The sequence below is a fragment of the Sinohyriopsis cumingii genome, unplaced genomic scaffold, assembly GCF_028554795.1.
Source record: "Sinohyriopsis cumingii isolate HCF-2022 unplaced genomic scaffold, ASM2855479v2 utg002626l, whole genome shotgun sequence".
In the NCBI taxonomy this organism is placed as follows: Eukaryota; Metazoa; Mollusca; class Bivalvia; order Unionida; family Unionidae; genus Sinohyriopsis; species Sinohyriopsis cumingii.
The window spans coordinates 410,413-437,296 of NW_028316261.1; the positions used below are offsets into that span (position 1 = coordinate 410,413).

General features: G+C 34.8%; 1 protein-coding gene across 1 annotated transcript; it reads left to right on the plus strand.

The window, feature by feature from the left end:
* Positions 1 to 1,348: 1,348 nt before the first annotated feature.
* On the plus strand, positions 1,349 to 25,684 carry LOC149770145 (RNA 2'-O-methyltransferase FBLL1-like). The gene is made up of 6 exons (XM_089949327.1): positions 1,349 to 1,627; positions 2,808 to 3,438; positions 3,937 to 4,191; positions 6,595 to 6,709; positions 17,536 to 17,648; positions 23,793 to 25,684. The coding sequence occupies exons 4-6, from the start codon at positions 6,595 to 6,597 to the stop codon at positions 23,823 to 23,825; spliced, it is 261 nt and encodes an 86-aa protein (XP_089805453.1). The 5' UTR covers positions 1,349 to 1,627; positions 2,808 to 3,438; positions 3,937 to 4,191; the 3' UTR covers positions 23,826 to 25,684.
* The last annotated feature ends 1,200 nt before the right edge of the window (positions 25,685 to 26,884 follow it).

Sequence of the window (26,884 nt, forward strand, 5' to 3'; positions counted from 1 at the left end):
AGTTTTTCTGCTACAACTCTGATATTCCATTCTTTTGGGAATATAAAACCTTTTTCTTAGAAAAGCCAATAAACTAATTCAAAATACTTCTCGGTCTGTTGCTTGAGTATCAGACATGGTCATATAAACGGCTGCGGTATGTCTTCAATATATAATTATACTTTGTCATTGCGTAGCCATTGCTGTAAAGACATCGATACACAGCCTCCGTATGTTGTTTATTTACGATCAATATTGTAGTATTGGCAGAGAAATCTGCATTGTGTGACTACTGGTTAATAGCATAGGCTTGCCTAAATAAGTACGTCTCTGCGGGATTTCGTTCTACATTTAAAGTCATAATACTATGAAAGGTTGAGGTTTTGCCCTATTTATAAACCTTTTGGAGCACTTACATCTGGAAGAGACCCCTATAACTGACTCACGTTGGTGGGCTGTTTATACCTCTGCGGACAAAATTAAAAGAGAACAGACAGCTCTCAAGTAGGAGATGAATGTACCCTGGGTAGGAGCAAAGATCACTGAAATGGCTCGGGAGTGGACAAGAAAGGTACAACGAACACTTCCATATTACTGAAATCCACACATTATATCAGTTACCTTTCAAAGTAGTTTCAATATTATTGTGCACTAAATCCCAAATAATTGTAAACGTTCTGACACATGTCCAAACGTGTAGAGTCAACTCTCTTGATTTAATCACAATGACATAATCCAGAACGTCTTTAAATGAATTTGTAATAATCCCAGAATAGTATTAAGTTCAAAAGTCAATGAGCATTTTGTAATTATAATGAAATTTTAAATAACTGATTGCTCTCGAATTATATCAGAACACAACAATAAACAATTCCAGACTGATATTAAAACCGGAATGAATAATTTTGTTTGGTAGAATCTTATGTAAAACCTAAGGTACAATGAAATAACCTGGGTGAGCGTCAAAAGTTCTCTTCAGGAACATTATATTTTCAGGTAAGTAAGACTAGACTTTGAACTCAAATATCACTAAATAACATTTTTTAAACTTACACACACACACACACACACACATATATGTGTGTGTGTGTGTGTGTGTGTTTGTGTGTGTGTGTGTTTGTGTGTGTGTGTGTGATATGCATGCTGTATCGATGATATACCACGAGATGTATACATTTTTCATTAAAAGGAAACTAGGCTTGCTGAGTTTCCTTTTAATGAAAGATTTATACGAGTGGTATATCATTGATAAAGAGTACATATTATACACATATTTTATTTATATCACATACAATTACATATATTTGACCTTTGAACGAGTTAAGATCTACTACAGACAACAGTGAATGAACTCACATCACCCGAATGTGTCAGTTACAAAATGTAGTTCTATGACTTCTGTGGCTATTCACAATCGCCTTTGCATATTGATAAGGTGATTGGTTTCTTTTAGTTTCTATTTTGCTTGATATTGATCAAATCAATATTATACACACGATTTAACCATGAAAGACAATTTTAATGATGAAAGTAGAGCACCACAAACGCTTGGTTAGCTACGCCATTCACATGAACCCTTAGCCATCATGTACCAGCGCAAGGAAATTAATGTGGGCTGGAAACTAAGCGAATGATGAGCCACGAAGAGGTAATTAAAATGTTTTAATATATTTACAGTTGATCTAAGCCTTTATTCTTCTTTAGTAACAGTACCACTGACCATAAACTCTCTAAGTCTCTCTCTGTGGTCTGTTTGACTTTAAAAAACTCTCTCGCTGGTCGGTTTGTCTTTAAAACTCCCTCCCTCTCTCTCTGGTTGGTTTGACTTTAAAACTCTATCTCTCTCTCTATCATATCCTCTGGTCGGTTTGACTTTAAAACTCCCTCCCTCTCTCTCTCTCTCTGGTCAGTTTGACTTTAAAACTCTCACTCTCTCTCTCTGGTCTGCTTGACTTTAAAAAACTCTTGCTGGTCGGTTTGACTTTAAAAGTCCCTCCCTCTGTCTCTCTCTCTGTGGTCAGTTTGACTTTAAAAGTCCCCTCTCTCTCTCTCTCTGTCTCTCTCTAGTCGGTTTGACTTTAAAACTCCCTCCCCCTCTCTGTCTCTGGTTGGTTTGACATTAAAAGTCTATCTCTCTCTCTATCATATCCTCTGGTCGGTTTGACTTTAAAACTCCCTCCCTCTCTCTCTCTCTCTCTCTCTCTGGTCAGTTTGACTTTAAAACTCTCTCACTCTCTCTCTGGTCTGCTTGACTTTAAAAAACTCTTGCTGGTCGGTTTGACTTTGAAAGTCCCTCCCTCTGTCTCTCTCTCTGTGGTCAGTTTGACTTTAAAAGTCCCCTCTCTCTCTCTCTAGTCGGTTTGACTTTAAAACTCCCTCCCCCTCTCTGTCTCTGGTTGGTTTGACATTAAAAGTCTATCTCTCTCTCTCTATCATATCCTCTGGTCGGTTTGACTTAACTTTTACCATCATTCAAAGTCTAGAGTCATCGTGGGATGACACAAATAAAAATCCTCTACACTCGTCATTTTATGGATTTTAAACCATATCTTCCTGTGATGGTCCAGAGAGAGAGAGAGACAGAGAGAGAGAGAGAGAGAGAGAGAGAGAGAGAGAGAGAGAGAGAGATAGGCCTTTGGACATTTTTATATTTAATCAATAAAATCGATTTTTAGAACATTATAGTATGTTTAAGAAACAACAACAACAAAATATTAAATATATCACCGCATGTGTACCAGGTTACCAAGAAATTTACGTGATGATGAAAATCTTCAAAAAATATATTTTCAAATGATACAGCCAAAAAATTTCTTTCATTGTGACAGATTTAAGAAAGTGACTTCTGAAGATGTGAATGTTTTCTTGGAAGAACAGGCAAATATCAACACCAAGAAAAAAACAACTGAAGGTGACTTGAAATTGTTTATGGCCTTTCTTCAGAGTGAAGGGGAACAAAGATTCCCAGAGTTTATCCCACCATCAGATCTAAACCAACACATTTCTCATTTCATGTTACCTGTCAGGAAAAAAGGAGGTGATGATTTGAACCATCATCACTTAGAGGTATGATATCACCAATTGATCGCTATCTACACAAAAAATTGTGTGGTGTTTCCATAAGAAATGACATTTAATTTGACAGGAGTAGATCTGTTCTAAAAACGAAGCTGAAGGATCTAAAAAAGTTGGGAAAAGGCAACAAACCCAGGGCATCTGACCAGGACCAACAGAAGATGTATGAGCTAAGACGCTGGGTGCTGACAATCCGACTGCTCTTTTACATTCAATGTGGCTTATCTGTACCATGCACTTTGGAATGCGGACAGGAAAGGAAACACACAATCTGCAGTAGTGTGACATCTTCCTGCAAGTAGATGACAGCAGCCAGGAGTATATTGTGTATAATACTGAAAGACAGACAAAAACAAGAACCGGAGTGAATGAAAGAAATATAAGGTAATGAATGTTATGGATCCTTGCAAATATTTTGAATAATATTAAAATAATTAAAACATAGCATTACCATGAATAAGTGCACGATGTAAAAAGAATGAATGTCATACGTTTCTGAAAATTTGCTTAGTGTATAAAGTAATCCAGTTCGAAAAGTTTTATCTGCTAGAAAACAAAAATAGCCTTTTATTTCTTCCGTCACTCTGATGTAACAAGAAGTGTCAAAACTCACTGCCAGTGCTGCACATTAAACACAATGCTGGTTATTGAGTTCCTGGTATACTTCAAATCAAATAGCAAAGTATCCCAAAAAACTCAAGTTAGCAAGCATAGGTTTCAGTTCATTATCCTTGTAAAAGGTGAACGAGTTGAAGAGATCTGAAAAGAAAGTAATGTATCGTCCTTGAATCAATCATGTTTTTAATTTGTCATTAAGACAAATGATTGTACATGTGTACAAGTGAATAAAATCTAATGAAGTCATTCATTCTATTTTTTCAGACTAGCAAAACCAAGAGCATATGCCATACCTGACATCCCTTAGAAAAGACCCTGTAGGTATTTACAAACTGTATAGAAACAAGCATCCTGCAGATATGAATGGCCCTGAGAGTCATTTTTTTTTCTCAATAAATGTGGCAAACCCCAAACTGGGACAGTGCTGGTACAAAAAGACACCAATGGGGATGGGATAATGAAGAATATGATGACTGATACAGGTCTCTCTCCTACTGACAAGCGTATAACTCCTTACAGGTAAATTCCAAATACTTATTTGTCACATGTAAATGTCATCACATTTAAGTAGATGCAATCTCATTGAAGTAATCCTGTTTCAGAATATTGTAGATAACCTTTGCTAATCTGAAATTCTCATCTGCACCTTAGCATAATATGAAGATAGTTGTAACAAGTTAAAAAATACAGTAATAATGCAATTTACCTGTATGATAGCAAGTACTTTAGTGAAACTGTGTAAGTAAGTAAAGAAAAATTTAAAACTACTGTAAGCTATGAACACCTGCGTGTACAAACCACTTACGTGTAATTATACTGTTTACAATTTACACTTTCTAGGTTCAGTGTTCAGAAACACCTATCCACAAGCTCTGTGATGAAGGAATTCCAGCGAATCAAATAGTTCAAATATTAGGACCCAAAAACATCAACTTATTAAATAACTACAGTAACTTAAACCCCGCCCAAAGTAGAAATATTTCAAACATTTTGTCTAACGTACCTGCAGTATGGTATAATGGTACCAATTGCACAAGTCCAGGTGGGCAGAGCTTAAGGTGTAGTGAACATTGTATTTTGAAATAAACAACAAAAAAAGCTGTGATTGGTGCATTATGTAAGAGTTGTACTTTCTGTTAGGCTTAAAAAAAAGTTGTGGCTCCTGGCAACATGTGAGATTATGTTAATTCCTATCTAGATGATATTTTTTATTTTTTATGATTTTTAAAAAAATGTGGTATATATGTCTGAATCTGTGCCTGTTGTGACTAGATAACTCTTACCCCTGTCTAGTTCCAGCAGAGTTATCTCTCTTAAATGCATTGGAGTACCTGGTTTTGTCCTTGTCAATTTGACAATCTAACATTGCTCTGTAGAAAAGTGTTTGACGTGCATGCTAAAGTAGGACAAAAAATATATTTATTTCCCCAAACATTAGCATTAAGGTCTATGGAAAAACAATTGGTACTGTGATACCTAAAGGGAAGAACAGCCTCAAAGTGTATCCATAGAAATGCATACATGTGGGTGGCATTTATGAACTTTACTAGTTTGATGTAGGAAAACAAATGGGTGCTGAACAGTTTTGGTCAAATATTGAAAGTCCTTTAAGAATAAAATGTATGAAATCTTCAGAAAATAGCACAAGTTGGCTTTGGATGGGGACTTTTGATAACTATAGCTATGATAGATATAGACTTGTGTTGCCTGATGCCTTTATATCTTTGCTGTTAGCTCCTAGATTGGAATACATGCAACAAAATAAGTTATGTAAATATAGTATAGTTTATTTTGGCCAAATATTAACTATTTTATCAGTAAAAGATGAAAAATCATGTTTGCAAAAACAGCTATCTTGTTTTTATAAGGCATGCCATAAACCAGGTAGCTAGATCACTTGTACCATTTAGGATGTTCCGGTATGAGTAATTTTAGGTAATTTATTAAATATATGGTATTCCTTCCCACTTTGATTTGAATTGTCCTGCTCTAATTGTCTATTTTGTACACTTTCCTGCCTTAAAATTGTTCATGCAGTTAGTTAAGTTCCCTTGCAGTCCCTTTTGTTGAAGTAGCAGGGAATACCAACAAACAAGAGCAGTTTCTTTCAGTCAGCATTTCCCATTGACACTTGTATAAGCCCAGTTATAATCTACTATTGACTTTCAATTAATTCTATTTCTGTCCAGCTGTTCTTGTGGAACTTCCATATTAGGTCCAACATTACTGAAGGATAACCATTTTAGTCACACAGTATGCAATCATTCCATTCAAATCCAAACTGTTCTTGAAACTTTGCATCCCATCACAAGAATCCAGACTGGCATCATATCATGTCTGTATGGTTATGGAAGGCTGCACTCTACATGCCGGCATTGTAGAAAATATGAACTATGTGAATATGAAAGAGCCACGTCATCTTAGAAATTAAAATTACATGACTCTTGAGGTCTTCACTAAATATAGAAGTGTAAATGTTAGGTTCTCACTTTATAAATAATGTATTTTGGGATAATTTAATTGCAATGAAGTTAATGCATGTTGTTCATGAATTCATCTATATTACATGGATAATATATTAGAGGTTACCACACCTTATGTATATCATTCAGTTATCTCCCTTACACCTTTCATAACATTTAGATAGAATAAAAACTCACATTTTCAGTGACTGGTTATGAAAATAGAGAGAAGAGTTGTGAAGTATTATATTAGCCCTCAGTCTTGATGCAAATGTAAGTAGAAGCAATTTAATAATTTTTCACAATAAAGTTTACAAGTTTAAAAACTGATAAAGTATGTTTCCTTTGGTTCAAGCAAGTTATGGCCTAAATTAAGCCCATTATTGTTAATTTCTTATGTTAAAAGAAATATACATTATAAGTGTCTATATTATCTAAATTATTCACCCTTTTATATTAGATGGAAATGAACACCACTTCACCTGAAATTTGTGTACCTGTAAGGGATGTTATAGCACAGTTGCTTTTGGGCTGTCCTTGGACCTATGGGACCCTGCCTCATATAGTTGTCCAAGGTAAGGTATCAAACTTTCACTTCACATTTTTCGCATTGCTGATTTTGTCTGCTTTAATTCCTTTATCATAAGCTACCTCTCCCTTTTAGATACACCACTCCCTCGATGACTTGTGCCCTGATAACTCGCGAATCCGCTAATAACGCGGTGCCAGGCGTGGATCCCATTTTTTAAACCTGAAAATACCACAAAAATGTATCCCTATTTGTTGAACTTGTTACATTTTCTTTCCAAACAACATTCCTAGTGCACCGCAATTAAGGATATGTAAGGAAATTTTGATCAATGAAAATGTCATGCTGAGTGGAGGCAGTACTTTAATAAATAAATACAAATTAAATAATTTTTTAATCAATTGAAATTTGTGTTCTAGTTCCATCTTTTAGTTCCTTTTAAGTGTAATCATCATAAGTGTAATGTGTCCTCTTGTAACTAAACGTAAAATGCATCAATCTACCATAACAGTTATGTCCGCGAGCATTTCTCTGAGAACCTAATTAAGTGCCGACCGTGTTTTAATAACTGACTTGCAGAAGTATTTGTTGTATTGTTGCACTGAATTAAAAAGCTGGCCTCCTTTATATTATCACATTAATTATGTCTTTTGAATAAGAAAAAGGAGGTGGAATAAAAGAAAAGTTAAAAGGCACAAAAATCAGACTATTTTAAAATCTAGCGGCCTAGGTCGTATGTCGGGTGAACTCACTTCGTTTGATCAATCGAACACTGTAATAAACGTTATTGTGTATGTAACAGAAACTACCTTAAATTAACCAACTCTTTCATAACTGTGATCAAAGAAAACAAGGTAGCAAAGCGAAATGAATACTTCGTAAAATAAAGAGCTTGATTTCACATATAAGGACCATTGTGGGCAAACGAGTTTCAGAGAATTCTTGAACTGGCATTTAGAGATATTCTCAGGGATGATAAATTTCATTATTACTTCCAATGAAATCATGACATTAACAGTGTAGTTTCGACATAGACGTGTCACGAACTAAATGTTGTGTGTTTTTAAAAAAAAAGAGGAATCTTGTTTGGTGATGTATCAACAGTTAGTCTAGTTCCCAAAGTGTGGACTACCGATTTGGCAAGATACCATAAAATACCACTATGGGAACCAGACTAACCAAGAAAATAAAAATTAGTGATGTAATATACAGATGTTTCTTGTACACGTGATGGTTGTTCAAACCAGTTGGAACGATCTTTCATATGTTGGATATTTTGAGTTGGATATTTTGAGAGAAAAAAATGTTATTTAAACAGAATAATGAACAACTTCATTAGAAAAAGCGCATTATTAAACATTATTATTGACGTGATTGTAAAATGAGGATTCAGGCATTAAACATCCCAGTACCCTAATGCCACCCCTCCCCTATGGTTTTCTCGATGTCAAAGCGATATTTTGTTTAATTTTTGGAGGTCCCTCGGTAACTTGCGCCTCACTTATAGTGCGGTCTTTGTTTGTAGGCCCTGTTGCGTGCAAGTTATCGAGGGAGAGGTGTACACACTTTCCTCCTGTTTTTAACTCTATCTGACACACTATACTTAGTGTTTATAGTTGGCATTTTTCTGTATTTTATTCCCCCAATTTCACCCCCAATCCAATATAACCACTTAGAAGCTGTGATTTACGATATTTGGTGACTGAATGGCTTACTGAATCATACTGCAAAGGATGGAAGCTTACTATTTGTGTTACGAGGAGGATGCGGAGGCAGACGTTTGTGTGAGGACTGGTGGTTAGTGACCACAAGTATCTGCAAACAGTGTAAAGTGTTCAAAGCTTATACTTTATAATAAAATTGGGTCATGTCCACCTGTCTCTGGTGTTAAGTTCTGCATCTACCAAAGAAATATAAATTCCTTTCTTTTAGTTGAATTGCACATTTTGAAGTAGGACAGGTACATACTATTTGGTACATTGACCTTTGACCTAGTTATTACATAATATAACATAATGTGATTTATCCCATATCACCCATGTGAAATTCAGTAAGTGCTGATATGAATAAGATACAACTCATTCAAGAACCACTGACCCATGAGAAGCTACTGGCAAGCTTTCTCACATACGCTGCTGTCAGGCATTTCTGCACACCCAAGGTTTTCATTTCCAATAATGAAGCAAAACGCACAGCGAATTACAGCAATTGACAAAAATAAAATACAGCAATGCTTACCATTTGAAAAGATGCAATTGTCACCAGAATATTCTGTTCAAAAAAATATTAATTTTGGACACAGGGGATACCACCCCTTTGTTTTCCTGACTCGCGATATGTCGGCCTATTCTGCGCATAGCTTTGAAAAGATGAAATGTTTATCCATCTTGCTATAGAAATGAAATATATTACTTTGGACTGTTTCTGTCAGCAGTTAAGTCAAGTAATTAGGTCAGGTTTATAGCTAGTTTACAAATTTCAATGTAAAAATGCCAATAATAGGCAAGATATATTAAGCATACTAAACCGATCTTGTAAAAAAGTTGTTACGTGGAAGAGAAACAACAATTAATAGGATGTAATGTGTTTACAACATCTTGTTGATTGGGAAAAATTACCACAGAATTTAGAAACAGACTATATGCCGGGGAATTTGTCGAGAATTTATGTTCTAGCGGCAAGTTGGGTAGCAGACATATTTGTACGTGTGGGACAACTTCTTGCAAAATTTTTGACCCAAAATAGCACATGATGAAATGTTTACAGAAATGACATATTGTTGTGCAAAATTAGTGGACGCGTCTCACTAAACACCCCAAGACATCCCAGCCACTCAAGACTCTCCAAGAACACATCAAGGCTTAATAATATACCTACTTTAAATTTCAACAACAACACAAACAAACAAAGAAACAAAAAGTGTGGATATTTAGTGATTGTTTATGGACATAGAACACAATTAATTTTGCTATATGTTCTGTACATTTGTTTCTCAGTACTGACCTTTCCACTGTGTGACAATCAATACAAATCACATGTTAATCTAAAATACCTTCAAAGATGACTTCACAGTGAAGTTCTCATCAAAGGTTGACCTGCTCTTTTTTGAGATGCTAGACTGTCAACATAGCAGCATGTAAACAGAACACAGATTTAACTTCCAGACCATCACCAAGGCCTTATTTCTCACTGTGCACTGTCGCCGAAATACACACATACAACAACACCCTGAGCTCATATTATCAAGAATAAACAGTTACCTTTAAATCCCTACCGAAAATGCATAAATAAAACTCTTCTATCACCACCAAAATGAGAGAGGAAAAAATGTTCTAAAAATAGACTAGAACTACTTTCGTTGGTACTGAACTGGAAGTATTAATTGTGATCTGATTCCTGACAGGGTTAGACAATTTCACCTCCATGGACAAAACTTCCATCAGTGATCAAATCAATATCTCTTAAATACTGCTGCAGTTTTAAGGAATTTCACCCATGAATAGGACAGTTACAGGCTTTTTGCTGACACCACTGTAACACAAACACAATCCAATTCCAAATGGCCAAATTTCAAAAATTCACAAAACTTAAAGTTTAATTGTGATTTTGCTAATCATGATAAGCACTTCAAATAAACTGTAATTAGTTTTAGATCTGACACCAATCTGGAAATTGCTAGAAATTAAACTTGACTGTTTAACTTTCTTAGAAAATTCAATTTTAAAAAATGATAAATATTTTGATAAGAAAATTTAAATTTAACTAAAATTTTAATGTAAATTTAAAACCTGAAGTTGACAAATTTTGCTCTATGGCAAAGTCTCTCCATTCCTTTGTCATAAACATCAATGGTTTTCCTATTCAGGTGTAACGCAATTAATCCAGAGCTTGTCAGTGAAAGATAACACCTGAAATCTGTTAGCATTTAAATACGCAAGCTAGATCTAACCAAGTACATGACATCATTTCCATCCATGAAGGGGAGGAGTCTTCAGATGTTAGGCTTCCAGTAGTATTGAAGAGTTGGTGAAGTTCTCTGAAACCAAGCTAGCATGCCTTCTCCTAGTTATATAAGTGAGAGAGGATAATTCTTGTATATTACATGCAGTTATTGTAACTGAAACCATGAAAGGGTACAAGAAGAGGAAGACAACTTTTTTAAACCTGGATATATTCCACATAACAAAGGAGTCACATATCTGACTGATGATACTTTACCAAGTTCCAGTGCTGCGTCTGTTCCAGTGACCAGAAGAAATGTTGCAGACAAGTTCTCTCTCATCGCAGTGAGAAAGCCGACAAATGGGGGTCTCAAGTCAGTTCAGGCACCAGAGTGTTATTCAGGGGACTGCTCCAAATGCCGGCATTGTTCAAAGGTCTGTGGGGGCGGAAGTACTAGCAGCTGGTAGATGCGATCAGCATACCTGGGCCCTCATCAAGTGACTCATCTCATCATGACAGAAAATGATAAGAATATCCTACTGGAAGTTCTGAAAATGAAACTCTCCTGTGATGTTGTAGAAAGACTGTGACTGAACATCAACACACAGAAATGTGAGGCAGTGAACAGATCAATCATTGTTTCATTACCTAAAAATGTGAACTATTTCAGAAACTTTGAGGCAAGAGTGCATTCAACAATACACAGACTCAATAACAGCCTGGGATCATCACTGAAAATAAAAGTGACACACTTGGGAGGTAGACTTTCAACGAGGACTCGGAGATCACTGGAGACAATGGATAAAGACTGCACTTACCATCAGTTGTATCAAAAGCATCCACAAACCAGGAAATGTATTCTAGCAAGATGAGGAAATATGATGCAGGCCCATCTGAGGTACAGGACACAGCAAGGCAATAGGAAGTCTGATAATTGCAAAGGACTGCTAGACACCAAGGGCAATCACTCCTATGCAAAGGTTTAGCAGGAGCCAATGGACACTGCAGACAGAAAAAGTTATCTTAATTCCATGTGCAAAATGAAAGTGCTCAAAGACACCATGAAGAACACATTGTAAAAAAGGGAAAACTGTAGTGGGGAAATCCGTAGGTAACACAGTGCATGTTATGTGCAGTTGACTGTTACCTACTACCACCTGAAGAGACCTATGGATAGGTCAAAGCAGTTTTCTCTGACTATGAAGACACAATATTGCAAATGTCTGCCTTCACTAGGTACTTAAGATCTGTATGGCTGTTGGGTATTGCAAATGCCTGCTTTCACTAGACACTCAAGATCTGTATGGCTATTGGGTATTGAAAATGCCTGCCTTCACTAGACACTCAAGATCTGTATGGCTGTTGGGTATTGAAAATGCCTGCCTTCACTAGACACTCAAGATCTGTATGGCTGTTGGGTATTGAAAATGCCTGCCTTCACTAGACACTCAAGATCTGTATGGCTGTTGGGTATTGAAAATGCCTGCCTTCACTAGACACTCAAGATCTGTATGCTTCCATATTTGTAATGCATTTCCTGGGAGCTATACACAATGCCATATTGATGGGACTGTATACTAAGGAATATTAGGCAAGGCTGTGTTATATGTGAAACACTTAACATAATATATTCACTCATGTCAAATAACATAAATTTTGGTTCTTCATCAGCCAAGAATTAAAATAAGCATAATGAAAAAAGTTGAATTAATAGAAATGGAGCCATTGTAGCAGGATACATGCTCTAATCTGTGATATGATGTCATATTATATTGAATTGTTAGGCATGAGATCATCTCACTTTCCACGGTAAGATGCCTCTGTGACAAGTGGATGCCAGTACTGCATAAGTTGAATGCAAGCATTCCCTCCTTGTACATATTATCCTAATGTTAGCATGATCGGGTAATGTATTTGATGGAGAAAGTATGTTTTTTGTGAATCGTATTTCTCCATGAGTACTGACCTGATCACATTACTAAATTTCCATCCCACCTTTTCCTGCAATGCCACCATCCTGTTAAAAGTATTTTTCTAGCATGAATGGGTTGCATCTGAGATATCAGTGGACAGAGTAAGTTGTTGTAGGGTATAATGCCATTTTCCAGCACATGATAGGCTTTACATGACGGAAAGTATTAATGGTGGAGGAAAAACCCTGGAAAGAACCACCGACCGACAAGTAGCTACTGGCAAGCTTTTTCACATACCCATATTGGTCGAATCTGAGACTCGAACCCATGCAGACAGATGTGAGATGGCAGTAATCCATAACAGAGAGCACTTTCGGTCATTCGTGGCCTCTGCCAGAGTAAGAGTTGCTTCCTTGTGTCTATATTATATTGTTTACATCAACGTCCACTGTTGACAACAGATTTTCCTGATCAAATAAGTCTGTTTAAATATTTGTTTCATTGATGTTCTGTTACAGTGATGCAGAGCTGTGATCTTAGAGACAATTGCGTATGAGGAATGTTTTTTTTTTTGTCTTTCAGTGAGTGCTGGATTTGGAGACAGTAGAAAGTAATGTTAATATGATCTGATAAATATTGTTGAAGTAACAAAATTACTTATCTTTTCTGATAAGGTGTATTATTAGCTGCAGAGTAATGTAACTTGCATGTTAATTTGTCTAGGTGAGCATAGCATCGCCCACCAAAAATGCTGCCAGCCATTTGTGTTCCGTGAGATATATTGTCCAGTCATGATACATTAGAAGTTTATCTACTGCTTAGTAAACCCAGCCCTTCCATGATATCAGCAATGTTGTTTGGCTTGTTGTAGTGTCATCTGCCTGCAGAAACAGAAATCAGATGAGATTAGTTGCTGCTTTGAAGTTAATGTTTACATTGGAAGCTTTAGAAGCAAGTTGTCTTTGGAAGATTCTCGTACTACCGTTAAGTAGCTTGCTTGTTGTAATTGCTATATATATATATATATATATATATATATATATATATATATATATATATATATATATATATATGTATGTATGTGTGTTGTTTCTTTTTTTAGAGCTTAGTATATTAGGATTGGTCAACCTGGTGTCAAGATAATGTGACTGGAAGTGACATTGTTCTACATGTCTGCAGCACAATGCCACAGTGCTAGACATGACTATAAACTGCCACACTGCATATATCGTAGCGATATAACTGCAAAATTCTTAAAGCCACGTTTAAAATCCAAATCACACACACTCACATCATTTGCTTCATATCTGGAAAGAATTACTCCGGATTGACCTCTGATTTTATTATCCCAAAGAATTATTATTTGTTAGTTTTTGGTTCTTCTAGTAATAGACAAAAAGAGCCTTTATGATGGTTTGTTATCTGTCATCCATCTGTCCATTAGCACAAGTTGTCGCTACTACTCCTAACTTAGTTGGAGCATTGCTATCAAGCTTTACACACACCCATCCATAAGGTCCTAGTTGCTCCTAAAGGAATATGGTGTTTCTGGGACATCCAATGATGGCCATCTTGAAAATCTCTTCCTGTTCAGAGGGTCATGTCAACATAGTGTTTAACCAAAAGACTTTTTATAATATCTACTTGGTCCTAAAATGTACATAGCACTGATCTGCCATCATAACAGCTATCTTGTAAATCTTGTTATTGTTACACCTTCATAGTGAATGGTCATATTAACATGGGGTTTGCACTAAAAGACTTTTTTGTATCAAGTTGGTCCTAAATGAAAATGGTGCCAATCCAACATCCACCTGAGGCTGCCATGGTGGTTATCTTGAAAGTCTTGTTAGTACTACTCATCCAGATACTCCTTATAGTTACAGTTGGTTTTCACCAAATATTCCTTATGTCTAAATAAAATTTATGTTCAGGGACATCCAACATAACTATCTTGAAAATTGTATTATTATATACTCATTTTTGTCTCCATTAACTTTACATTGTCAGAATTGTGCAATATTTTACGATATTGTACACCTTCATATTGCACTCATGTGCATGACACATGTGCCCAATAATGTATTAGGAAAATAATAATAATTTGTAAACAAATTATGTACACTCATGTAGTAGCTGCTTTACCATATGGTTGATTAAATTTGTTTCTGAAGGAACTAAAGTTTCATGGACTGTCACATACCAGCTGCTTTGCAAAATTTCGCTTTAACTTTTTTTGATACATTGTTTTGGATGTAGGCTAGCGTTGGACTTCAGACAGGATATAAAATTGCTGGGTCCCTGCAAATAACATGCAAGTGACAAGGCATAAACATGTCTTCATTATCTGGTGATAAGAATGGCAAAAATATACTTAGTTTTGCATCTTGAATTTTCTCAGAATGTATTTTCTTAGTCCTGCAAATCCAAATTTACAACTGAAAGACTTTATATTTTTCCCACATTATGATATCAAACATACAATGACAGAACAGAAACACACTTGCAGATGTCAACACTGCTCCATCACTGCTGAAATCAGATGTACTTAATAATGAATCGACACAGATAAATCCAGTTCATAATCATGAAATTTAGTAGAATCTACAAAACTACCAAAATCTGTTTATTCCAGACCAAACGGAAAAGCTGTTGCAATGCGCATTCATTCACAATATGACTGTAAATTTCAATTTTAAGTAGATCAAAATGCCATTTTCTTTCAAAAGTGATGTCTAGTGCGCGACTAAGTTGATATTTAACTGGGCAGAGTTATGTGCGCATTAATAATTTTGTGTACTGATGAATCTGCACTTGTATATTTAGTTTGGAATACAGCATAAATTCAGATATTTTGTTTCTTGTAGTTTATTTTTGTTTATTTAATTAAGCCTTATGTAGAATAAGAAAATGAGCATATAATAAAAAGGTTACTGCATTTGTGTGGGAAAATATGAACTCTTTTATTTGGATGGATAAACTGCACTCCCAAGGTCATGCAGTATATCTATCTGATAAACTCGTTCATATTTTCCCATACAGATGCAGTAATCTATAACTACTGCATCTTCAGTGTTGATGGTCATATCAGCATGGACGTTTCATTGTGTCTAATTGGCAGAAGAATAATTGGTCCCATGTGACAGTGATTCTGATCTCACATTCAGTGTGGCAGCAATCTTGAAAATCATGTTGACACTACTCCTCAAGAATGGATATATATATATATATATATATATATATATATATATATATATATATATATATATATAGATAGATAGATAGATAAAAGAAGTTCAGTGATTTTATATCCATAATATCATAGTGAATGTCAAAGGCTATGACAAAGAATTTTGCACTGTGCTTATAAACATGTTAACTTACATTGTCTTGTAAACATGCTAATTTACAGTATCTTGTAGACATGTTAATTTACAGTGTCTTGCAGTCATGATAACTTACAGTGCCTTGTAAGCATGTTGTCTTACAGCATCTTGTAAGCATGTTGACTCTGACTTGGAAGAAATTATTTCTTTTACCAAGTTTGTTATGTAGGATTTTTTCATAAATATCAGATGGTTTCATTGCTCTGCAGTTAAAAGAGAACCAATGGATAGAAGAAACAGTCCTGTTTTTAAGTCTTTAAAATTCTGTCCAGACTGTAGAGCAACAGTTCCTTTTAAGAAATGGGGGGGGGGGGGGGGGCGGGGCATTGGTTTTAAGCTATACTGGTCATAGGCCGGAAGTGCTTATGGGATGGCCTATTGCCTATAATCTTCCATCTGTCCATCAATTAGGACATGTCTATTGGTGCTTCTCCTAAACAACTTGGAGGATTACCATGAAACTTTGCACAAACATTCCTCTCATGGTTTAATTGGTCCTCAATTAAAACCATGCTGCTTGGACATCCAGTATAGCCACCAGTGGCCATCTTAAAACTCTTGTCACTACTCCTTCAGAATGGGTGGTCTCATCCGGCATTTTCACTAAAAGATTCCATAAGCCTTGTTGGTCCTAGATGAAAATGGTTCCAGTCTGATGTCCATTATCACCACCATAGCAGCCATCGTGAAAATCTTTTTTATTACTACTCCTTCTAGAAGGAAAGTCATATGAACATGGGAGTTTTCCAAAGACTCCTTATGGTGTTTCATTGGTCTTAAATAAAAATGGTGCCAATGTGAGATTTAATATGGCCACAATAGTGGACATCATGAAAATCTTGTTATTGCTACTCCTGAGTGGATGGTCTTCATCAAATTGGGTTTTCGCTAAAATACTTGTGATGTCCAGTAATGGTCCTTAATGAAAATTATTTTCAGTCTGACGTTCACTATGGTTGCTATGGCAGCCATCTTTAAAATCTTCTTGTTCCTGTTCTTTCATGAAAAATCATTGCAACATGGTTCTGAATTAAAGTGGTGCCAATCTGACCTCCAGCATGGGCACCATGGTGGCCATTTTGAAAATCTTGTTATTGCTATTTTTCCTAGATGGATGGTCATAACAACATAGGTTTTTTCACCAAAAGCCATCTTGTCATGTTTACTTGGTTCTAAATAGAAATGGTGCCGATCTGGCAGTCACCGTGAACATTTTGTCACTGCTAATCCCCCAGAAAAGATAATCATATTCAGAGTTGTCACCAAATGATTTCAGGGGACGTTTAATTGGTCCTGAACGTAAATGGTGTTGAGGTGATACCTAATATGGTTGCCACAGCAACTCATTTGAAAATCTTGAATTTCTCAAGGATATCGGACAAGGTTCGACACTTTGCAGTTAAAAAGAAGAAATAGTCATAAAGTGAATTCCGAGAAATTCTTTTCCGCCAGTAGAGCATGGATCCATTTAATGAACAATTGTTTTATTGGTAATTAAATTGTGTTTGTGGAAGTGGTGTGTTACCTGTTAATGCTCAGCACCTTGATTTTGTGTTTTTTGCAGCTACCATTAATTGCATCAAAATTTGATGCACCACAGAGTATTTATTTTATTATTGTCACTGTTTCAGGCATAGTGGATACAGTTTTTGCTAATGTAGCACAACCAGATCAGGCCAGAATTGTGGCAATCAATGCCCACCATTTTCTCAAGAATGGAGGCCTTGTTGTAATTTCAATCAAGGTAATAAAAGGAAATTATTTTGCCCATTTCACACAGTAGCATGTCATCATTTTGTTGGTCTTTGATCTGTAGTATAATAAACAGGTAATTTGTACGATACAAAAACGATTCGAGGATGCAGTTCTTATATCCTTCATTGGGGAATGATTTAAATCCTCATTAATAACCAACATAGGGCCTGAGTGTCCGAGTGGTCTAAAGCGTTCACCATTACGGATGACTGGCATTCTCACCTCTGTGTGGGTTTGAATCTAGAGCTCGGCCAATGTGGGTATGTGAGACAGCTTGCCATTAGCTTCTTGTGGGTTGGTGGTTCTTTCCAGGGTTTTCCCAGTTTCTTCCTCCACCATTTATGCTGGCTGCCATGTATAGCCTATCTTGTGCTATAAAATGGCATTAAACCCTGTAACAACAATAATAGTAACCAAACAGTGATTCCCCTCTTATGAAGTCATGCCCATGAAAAGATTACTGTATGAATGGGTTTGCTTGTCTTGATGGTGGTCATGGTACAGATAAACTATTTTCTTGATTGGCAGGACAGCATCTCTGTTTCCTCAATTTTACCTAAAGTCATGTCAATGAGTATATTTTGAACCCCTTATATTTATTGGAAACCAATATCTTTTATAGACCAGAAAAGGTTTTGAGATGTCCTCTTGTCTGTCATCCGATACCTGTCATTCATCCATTAAAACAAGTTTCTTATCACTACTAAACTATTCTGTGGATTGCCATGAAACTTTTTACACACATTCATGCAATGGTTGAGCTGCTGCTAAATGAAAATGGTGCTGCTTAGACATTAAAAATGACCTCAGTAGTGGACATCTTGAAAATCTTTCCCCTGATCCTCTTGAATGGATTATCATATCAGCATGGGGTTTTTACAAAAGAAAAACTATGATATCTAGTTTTAAATAAAAAAAATTATGCTGATTGGCCACCACAGTTTCCTTCTTGAAATTTTTGTTATCGCTGTTCTCCACAATGGAAAGTCATATTAAATGGGATTTTCACCACAATTCTTATGGCATCAAGTTGAAACAAGTGAAAATGGTGCTTGGATAATCAGATATGGTTTTTGCAGTAGCCTTGGCATTTTCAACTGAAGATTAGAAAATAATTTTTTCATCAACTAATCTATTATTATTAATTTTTTTTAGCAAACCAAGTACACTCATATTTTGTTAGGCCTAATAATTAGTGTGGCAACTATGTGCTTCAAGCTTCTCTTCCATGCCACAGTTTCACTACAGGTGTAAATTTGCTTTTAAAGGAATATATTAATCTGTTGCCCAGGTTAGCAGTGTCAAGCCAACTTGGGACTCTTTTTTTACCAAACTGACAGAAAACAATTTGGCATGAAAATATTTCACTGTTTCTACAAATGATACTGTCAGATCCACAAAACCTTTACTAAAAATAGAAAAACCTTCAATCTAAATTCTTTAAAACAGTTGAAAAGAATTTCATCAAATTTGGCAAAATGCATCATGATTTACATGCCATTAAAACTTGTACAAATGACATGAATCTTCCATCAGATATCGCCACTCTTTCTAAAATTGGAAAAACTATTTTCATTCTCAAAAACCACTCAAAGAAATTGACAAAATTTGACAGAACAGATCCTGGAATGAAGACGTTTGGCTTGTATACAAATATGGCTATCATTATTAAAAATAGAAAACCCTTTAAATGACTTTTCAATACATTCTCAGCAGAATTTTGAATCTAATTTGCCAGAAAACAGTCTGGCATGAAGGCCTTGCAAGTTTGTGCAAATGATGCTTATCCAGTATTAAATATGGCTGCTGTTACTAAAACAGAAATACCTTTAAACAATTTCTCAGAAACAGATGAACAAAGTTTGATAAGATTTGACCTTTAAATTACGCAAATCTGCCATTATTTTTTTGGCCACATTAATTAAAAGAATTTTCTAATGGGATTTTCTTTAACTACTTAATTTTAGTTGGCAGAAGCATCATGGTTTAGAAATTTTTCAGTTTTCCACAAAAGATGCTTATCAGTTTTTCAATAAAACTTTAAATGACTTTTCAGAAACTGAAGTTGACTGAATTTCACAGAAAGCAGTTGAGTGAATTTCACAGAATGCTTTCTAGTATAAAGTCCTTGAAGTTTGCAGAAATGATGCAGATCCATGATCTAATACAGCTGTCATTACTTAAAAAAATCAATAACCATTAAATGTTAGAAAGCATCATTGTAACCCAGATTTGTGGTAAACTGCTTGCATTTGGATGCCAGATGTATGGAACAAAAATGTACAGTAAACACCAGACATGGAAAAGTGGTATCCGTCTTGAGATGGTCTGATTCATGACAAAAATGTGGGAAGGACAAACCATCATTGCTATTTAGTATTGGTCTTACAGGGCGTGTTTTAATGGGCGGTTTGACTAATAGAGTATCATTTATTTTTATCGGTCTCAATTTTCATAGTGTTTGATTTTTTAAATGGCATTTTCATAGTGTTTGATTTTTTAAATGGCATTTTCATAGTGCTTGATTTTTTAAATGGCATTTTCATAGTGCTTGATTTTTTAAATGGCATTTTCATAGTGTTTGATTTTTTAAATGGCATTTTCATGGTGCTTGATTTTTTAATTGGCATTTTCATGGTGCTTGATTTTTTAAATGGCATTTTCATAGTGCTTGAATTTTTTAAATGGCATTTTCATAGTGTTTGATTTTTTAAATGGTATTTTCATAGTGTTTGATTTTTTAAATGGCATTTTCATAGTGTTTGATTTTTTAAATGGCATTTTCATAGTGTTTGATTTTTTAAATGGTATTTTCATAGTGTTTGATTTTTTAAATGGCATTTTCATAGTGCTTGATTTTTTAAATGACATTTTCATAGTGTTTTATTTTTTAAATGGCATTTTCATAGTGTTTGATTTTTTTAATGGTATTTTCATGTATTTTCATAGTGTTTGATTTTTTAAATGGCATTTTCATAGTGTTTGATTTTTTAAATGGCATTTTCATAGTGTTTGATTTTTTAAATGGTATTTTCATAGTGTTTGATTTTTTAAATGGCATTTTCATAGTGTTTGATTTTTTAAATGGTATTTTCATAGTGTTTGATTTTTTAAATGGCATTTTCATAGTGCTTAAAGTCATGGTTTTGCTTGTCAAAGTTTATGTAATTGTATTGTAGGTATTTCATTTTTTGTATTAACTGATACAGATACCCCAAATAAAGAATACAAAAGAATAAAACTATGCCTACAATGAACAACCGCTGCTTTGATGATTAAAAGATTAACACCTGTATGAATACAGGTCAACACCTGCTGGGATCATTCACTTACTCTCAAAATCAAAGCAAGCCAATACACACTTAAGATAATTAAAGTACATGTGTGTGATAGCTTCCGTTAAATACTGGCCATAAAGTTGCACTATCAAATTACCTTCTGATGCCCATGGCATTAATTAACATAATGGTTCAGTTTGACTTAGATCTCCAATTTGGATAAGGTTTTGATTCCACCTGTGAACCAAAAATGTGACCAGCTGTCACTTGCTCAGCGCCGTTAGTAAACATTGTCGACAGTTGATGTGTTCAGAATCCATCGAGTGCTTGCTGACTAATGTGAATAACGATTAAATAATTCCTTTGTTTAAATCTGCCTCATGTACAAACCAAATTCAGCCACTAGAGTTTACCTAAAACTTCATAAATCAAGTCAGTTCATGGTGAGTGGATAATTGCAGCTCACTTGAAAATGTGTAATTTACTGTGGCTTTGAGAATGCTGAACATGTTTTTTAAACATTCCTAAGAGACACTTGTGTATACTGATAGACTTGATTGACATGATGTTAATTGGTTGGTTTTGTCTGAAATCAGTGAAGTACTTGAATACTCTGCAGTAATTAGTGTATATACCTAGTGTTTAATTAGTAATTAGTGTATATACCTAGTGTTTCATTGTGCTTCAAGCAATACTTGTTTTTTACAGTCATGTTGTTCATTGTGCTTCAAGCAATGCTTGTTTTTTTTACAGTTCAATGGGATTAAGCATGCATGAATAAAATTAACTCTGCCTTCAGGAGGAATTCATTTTTTCAGTAACAGTTTCACTTGAATGAAGATTCACTTTTGAATAAGTGTTAAATCTAATTTTCATATACTACTATCATTTAATTATCATTTCTTTCATTGTCAGCAGCAATTATGTTCAAATGCTTAATGCATTTTCTCATTTATGTTGATCCTTACATTATGACAGATAGATTCATGGCAGTGAGTGCAAATTAACAGATATCAGACAGCATATTGAGATTTGTGTTTATTGAAACAATATAAAATGTTTCGTAATTCTTTTATCAAAGTATTAAAGTTTTTAAAAAACTGTACACATGATTATAGAGTTGGCATTGATTTACCAAATAGATTTGTTGATCTCTAGGAATGAATCAGGTTAAGAAAGGGGGTGCTTCTTTATTATATGTGGCTATTTTTTTACCTGGTTTTATGAAGCCTTATGAGAGAGACCATGCCGTGGTAGTTGGTTGTTACCAGTAAGTAGATATGTGTGTATAAAATACACTGCAACCATTCCAGATTGTGCCAAATTATAACAATTTCAGCGAAAAATCCACTTTTCAAACCAAATTGATGCATTCTAGGTAATGAAAATTATACAAGATAAAACAATTTAACAAGAGTTTCTGTGTGGATGCGAGGGCAAAAGTATTTGAGTACCAATACAATAAATTTGTACACCAAGTTTAGTTCCTCAGTGTAAAGGACACTATGAACTCAAAATAAAATCAGCCTATTGGAGAGTAATTAGGTGAAGCAGCTATGGTAGGTCAGCTGATAAAGCATAAATTAATAATCCTTTGGTTTATTACTCACCCAGGCTAGCATAGGCTGAGAAAGGTACTTAGCTTCCATTTTCTCTGCATGATGTAGCCAGTGTTCTTAAAAGAGCCATTCAAAGAAGTAACAAAAATAAATAGGTGAAACATGAATAAGGTGGCAGAGATGAAGGGAAAAGAATGATGCAGGGTATTCGTGAGAACTATTGTTTATGGTTATTGTTTTTGGCCATACATGTTCAAGGAATTCAAGGTTATGGAATTATGAGATTATCCTTGTTTGACCCTGATTGTAGACAGATTTTGTGAGTCAACCGGTCATGAGTTTGACAGTGAAGGTGTGTGTGTTAAAGCTGGGTACCATGAAAAAGTTTTACTGCAGTATGCAGCAGTATTCCTGAATGTACTGCGATACGTACATGTACTGCATTATATCAAGATCCAGTAATTTTCTGGGGCAGCGTCCTAACTCTTTTGGGCATAATTTCCGTCTGTCCGAAAAATATCTTGTTCTGATTTATAGCAAAATAACAACAAAATAACACCAGGATATTATTTGGAAAAGTATGAATTGAGAAAACAGAAAATATTTTAAGTCAATAGAAAATCACAGCTCAGCCCCACTCCCTAGTTAAATGGCCAGTATAGTTGATGTATTTGATGTGGATGTTAATTGTTGTTTAAGTTGTATAGTAAAAGCTGTATTAAAGTGGGATGATTAAGCTTACACTCTAGCCGATATTGTGAAAGACATCATGCTGACATTAGAGAGACTGTCGATAAAAATTCAGAGTGTTGAAACTGAAGTCACCAATTTGTTAGCTACACTTGTGATACAGTTGGCATGGAAACTTTGCTTGGGATACCAAAACACAGGTTAATGTTTGCCACCAATAAATTTCACTGTTATTGCGTATATCACAACTGATGAACAAAACTAATATATAATTTGCTTGGCACACTAATGATTTATGTTCTTGTCTGCTGGTGCTTAATTATGTCCAAATTGATATCCAAAAGCTTCCAGTTTTTCAGCATTATGTTAATTATACCTTAAATGACACATCTTCATTTGGAAGAGCTTAGGCCCTGAATTACTATTTTCATTTCGCTACACAAGTCTTCTGTTTCTATTGTCATTTTTGAGCATGCATTTATCACTAATACCTTTAGTGAGAGATCCTGAAATTGGTGATTGTACAAAATATGCATTTAGTTTGCATTATTGTCATAAAGTAACCACAGACAATAATTTCATATCTCTCTTTGTTTTGTTTTTCAGGCCACCTCTGAAGAAAACTGGGTGAACTTGTGAAAATAGGTCAATCTTGAAATATTTAGACTCTTGAGACAAGATTGCTGAAAATGATCTCTCATGTTAATCTTGCTGAAGAATTTCCTGAAAGCCCACAAAACACAACATAGACTTTTTATGAAGGACAAGAAAAACAAATCTAATTGGGATGGAAGGTTTTTGTGTTTCAACGAAAGCTCAGACTATAGTGGCAAGCTTGTGAATTCTGTAACAATTTAATAAAAAAACAAAACACGTTTCTATTAAATTAGAAGAATAAACCTATTACATTTTTTCATGTGGATGAGTTTTTCAGATATTATTTTACTTGTTGACACTGCTTGAATTCAATGAAATATAACTGTAATTGGTCAATAAAGAACATTTTTCTTACTTGTATAATATATAATTTGGTTGAAATGAAGTGAAGAGAAACTTGTTGGTTTTAAAAAAAAAATTATTCTTTCTACATAGTGGTGTTGATTTAGAATTTTTCTCTTAAGGTTTCACTTCAAAATATTATTCTGCACATTTGGAGTTAGTATCAGCTACAGTTTACTGATGTCTGTTATAATGATAATGTACTTTTTCAGATACATTAGCCTCCTAGCAAATGGAATGATTGTTTTGAAGGCTCCATTTTGAAAAGAATGTAACATTTTACTTACTTCCTCAGTTAAACAAGTTTTTAGATGATTCATGGGATGTACAATAGAAAGAAAATCGCATTGTTTTTACCATAAAAGTATTATCTTTAGCAATAAAGCATCAGTTTATGAATGTAGCAAAGAGCAAGTAAAAAGAAAATGTTTTTACATGAAATATTTATACTTTCTTTAGTGAAAGAAGTTTTGATCTTACTAAGCACAGTGAAAAAGGAATAACTTCATATGTAAAAAAATTTCTTACTTATTTCAAATCAAATAAAGTTATTGAGATATCCAGTTTCTAAACAAATAATAGAGCTCAACATTTGTTTTTTTTATATCTGAAGGATATTAGGTTAGCACAAGAAAACCTCCCAAGACAGAAACCTCTGGAACTTGAAACCTTGTAACAAAACCACATTTCTTGTCCCAAATATTTTCTTTAAATTTCATCTAATTATCACTCTATAAACTGAAATCTTTCTGTTCTGAAAACCAAACAAAATGTACAGTCCCAAAAGTCAGTTTTACACTTAAATGACTCTCATAAAAGTTTGTGGCCAGCCAATAATCTTTATACAGCCTAAAATCGTACAATTTGAAATAAAACCCAACACTGTTGAAAGAAATAAAAATTCTGTGAAAAATCCTTAATATCGCAAATACTGTACACAGTCTTACAGGAGGGGTCCCATTGCAAACAACATAGACCCTGATGTGCCAGCACATAATGAACTGGCAGAGAAGGGCCTATGTTGTTGGTTACTACTAACGAGACTACATAGATCCTGAGTTGCTGGTACATAATACAGCTGACATGTGGGTCTTTATTTTACTCTTTCTTGGCCGTTGATGTTTTGTTCAGATGTTTCAAGATTAACTTTTGTATAACCAGACACCTAATCACTTTAATTTCTAATCTGAAAACAAACTTTTAAAACTAAAAATCCCTCAGTCATCGTTTTTTATTTGGTTGCAGATTATTTCAGTTTTTAGACATTTCACTGTACTGTTTTCAGAATATATATGCAAGTATTATTTCCAAATATTAGAAACTAAAGTGTAATGATGTTTACAGTGTAACTGATGTTATATAATGTTTACATCATAGAATATCATGTTCATCTTGTGTCTGTATGTGTATGTGTGTATGTGACTTTGAATGGAAGAGGGAAGATGGAAGTGACCTGCATAACATGAAATGTTGGACTAAGATAAATCGTAGAAAAGAAGTCATCGAATATATCATCCATCAGTTATCTGCACCTTCAGTCTTTTCATTTTCCCTTCCCACAGCCACCACACTAGGTAAACAAGTAACCAAGTTAGTTGTATGAATGTTACTACTGTAGTAGTAATCAGATGCTAGTAAAATCTTTACCATGTTGCTAATCAAGCCCAACAGAATTAAGATTGAGACAGACAAACGTACATGCATAAAACTGTAGCTTCATGTAAAAACATGTTAGCCAAGCTACAGAACAACCACTCTCTTTATACCGAAATCATAATCAGAAATTATTTTATAAAAGGACTATATCCCATCAGTTAATCAACAATGCCTTCTCACCTCTACTTTTCATGTAATGCAAGGCAAATACTGACACCAGTTTGCAATTAAAAATAATTGTGATATTGGTCATGATATGAGTGCAAATGCAAGGATACTATGTAATTGCAAGGATACTACAAGATGATATGAGTGTAATTGCAAGGACCCAATGAGTATAATTGGGACAAGTGTAATTGCAATAATTTTACAAGTGTAATTGTAAGGATATTATTGGTGTAATTGCAAGGATACTATCACTATAATTGCATGGATACTTGGAGCAGATTTGCATGAATAATATGAGTGTAATTGCAAGGATACTACAAGTGTAATTGTAAGGATACTTGGTGTAATTGCAAGGATACTATTAGTATAATTGCATGGATACTTGGAGTGGATTTGCATGGATACTATGATTGTAATTGCAAGGATACTATAAGATTATATGAGTGTAATTGCAAGGACCCTATGAGTATAATTAGGAGAAGTGTAATTGCAATAATTCTACAAGTGTAATTGTTGTTATAGGATTTAACGCCATTTTTCAGCACAAGATAGGCTATACATAGCGGCCAGTATTAATGGTGGAGGAAGAACCCAGGAAAACCCTGGAAAGAACCACCGACCCACGAGAAGCTACCAACAAGCTTTCTCACATATCCACATTGGCTGAGCCCGAGAGTCGAATCCACACAGACAGAGCTGAGATGGCAGTGATCTGTGACGGAGAGCGCTTTAGACCACTTGGCCGCTTAAGGCCCCCAAGTGTAATTGTAACGATACTATTGGTGTAATTTCAAGGATGCTATTAATATAATTGCATGGATACTTTGAGTGGATTTTTATGGATACTGTAGTGGAATTGCAAGGATACTACAATT

Coding starts and splice junctions, on each gene's coding strand:
- LOC149770145 (XM_089949327.1), top strand. CDS start 6,595: ATGGAAATGAACACCACTTCACCTGAAATTTGTGTACCTGTAAGGGAT. Junction 6,710..17,535: donor GCCTCATATAGTTGTCCAAG/GTAAGGTATCAA, acceptor TCACTGTTTCAG/GCATAGTGGATACAGTTTTT. Junction 17,649..23,792: donor TTGTTGTAATTTCAATCAAG/GTAATAAAAGGA, acceptor TTTGTTTTTCAG/GCCACCTCTGAAGAAAACTG.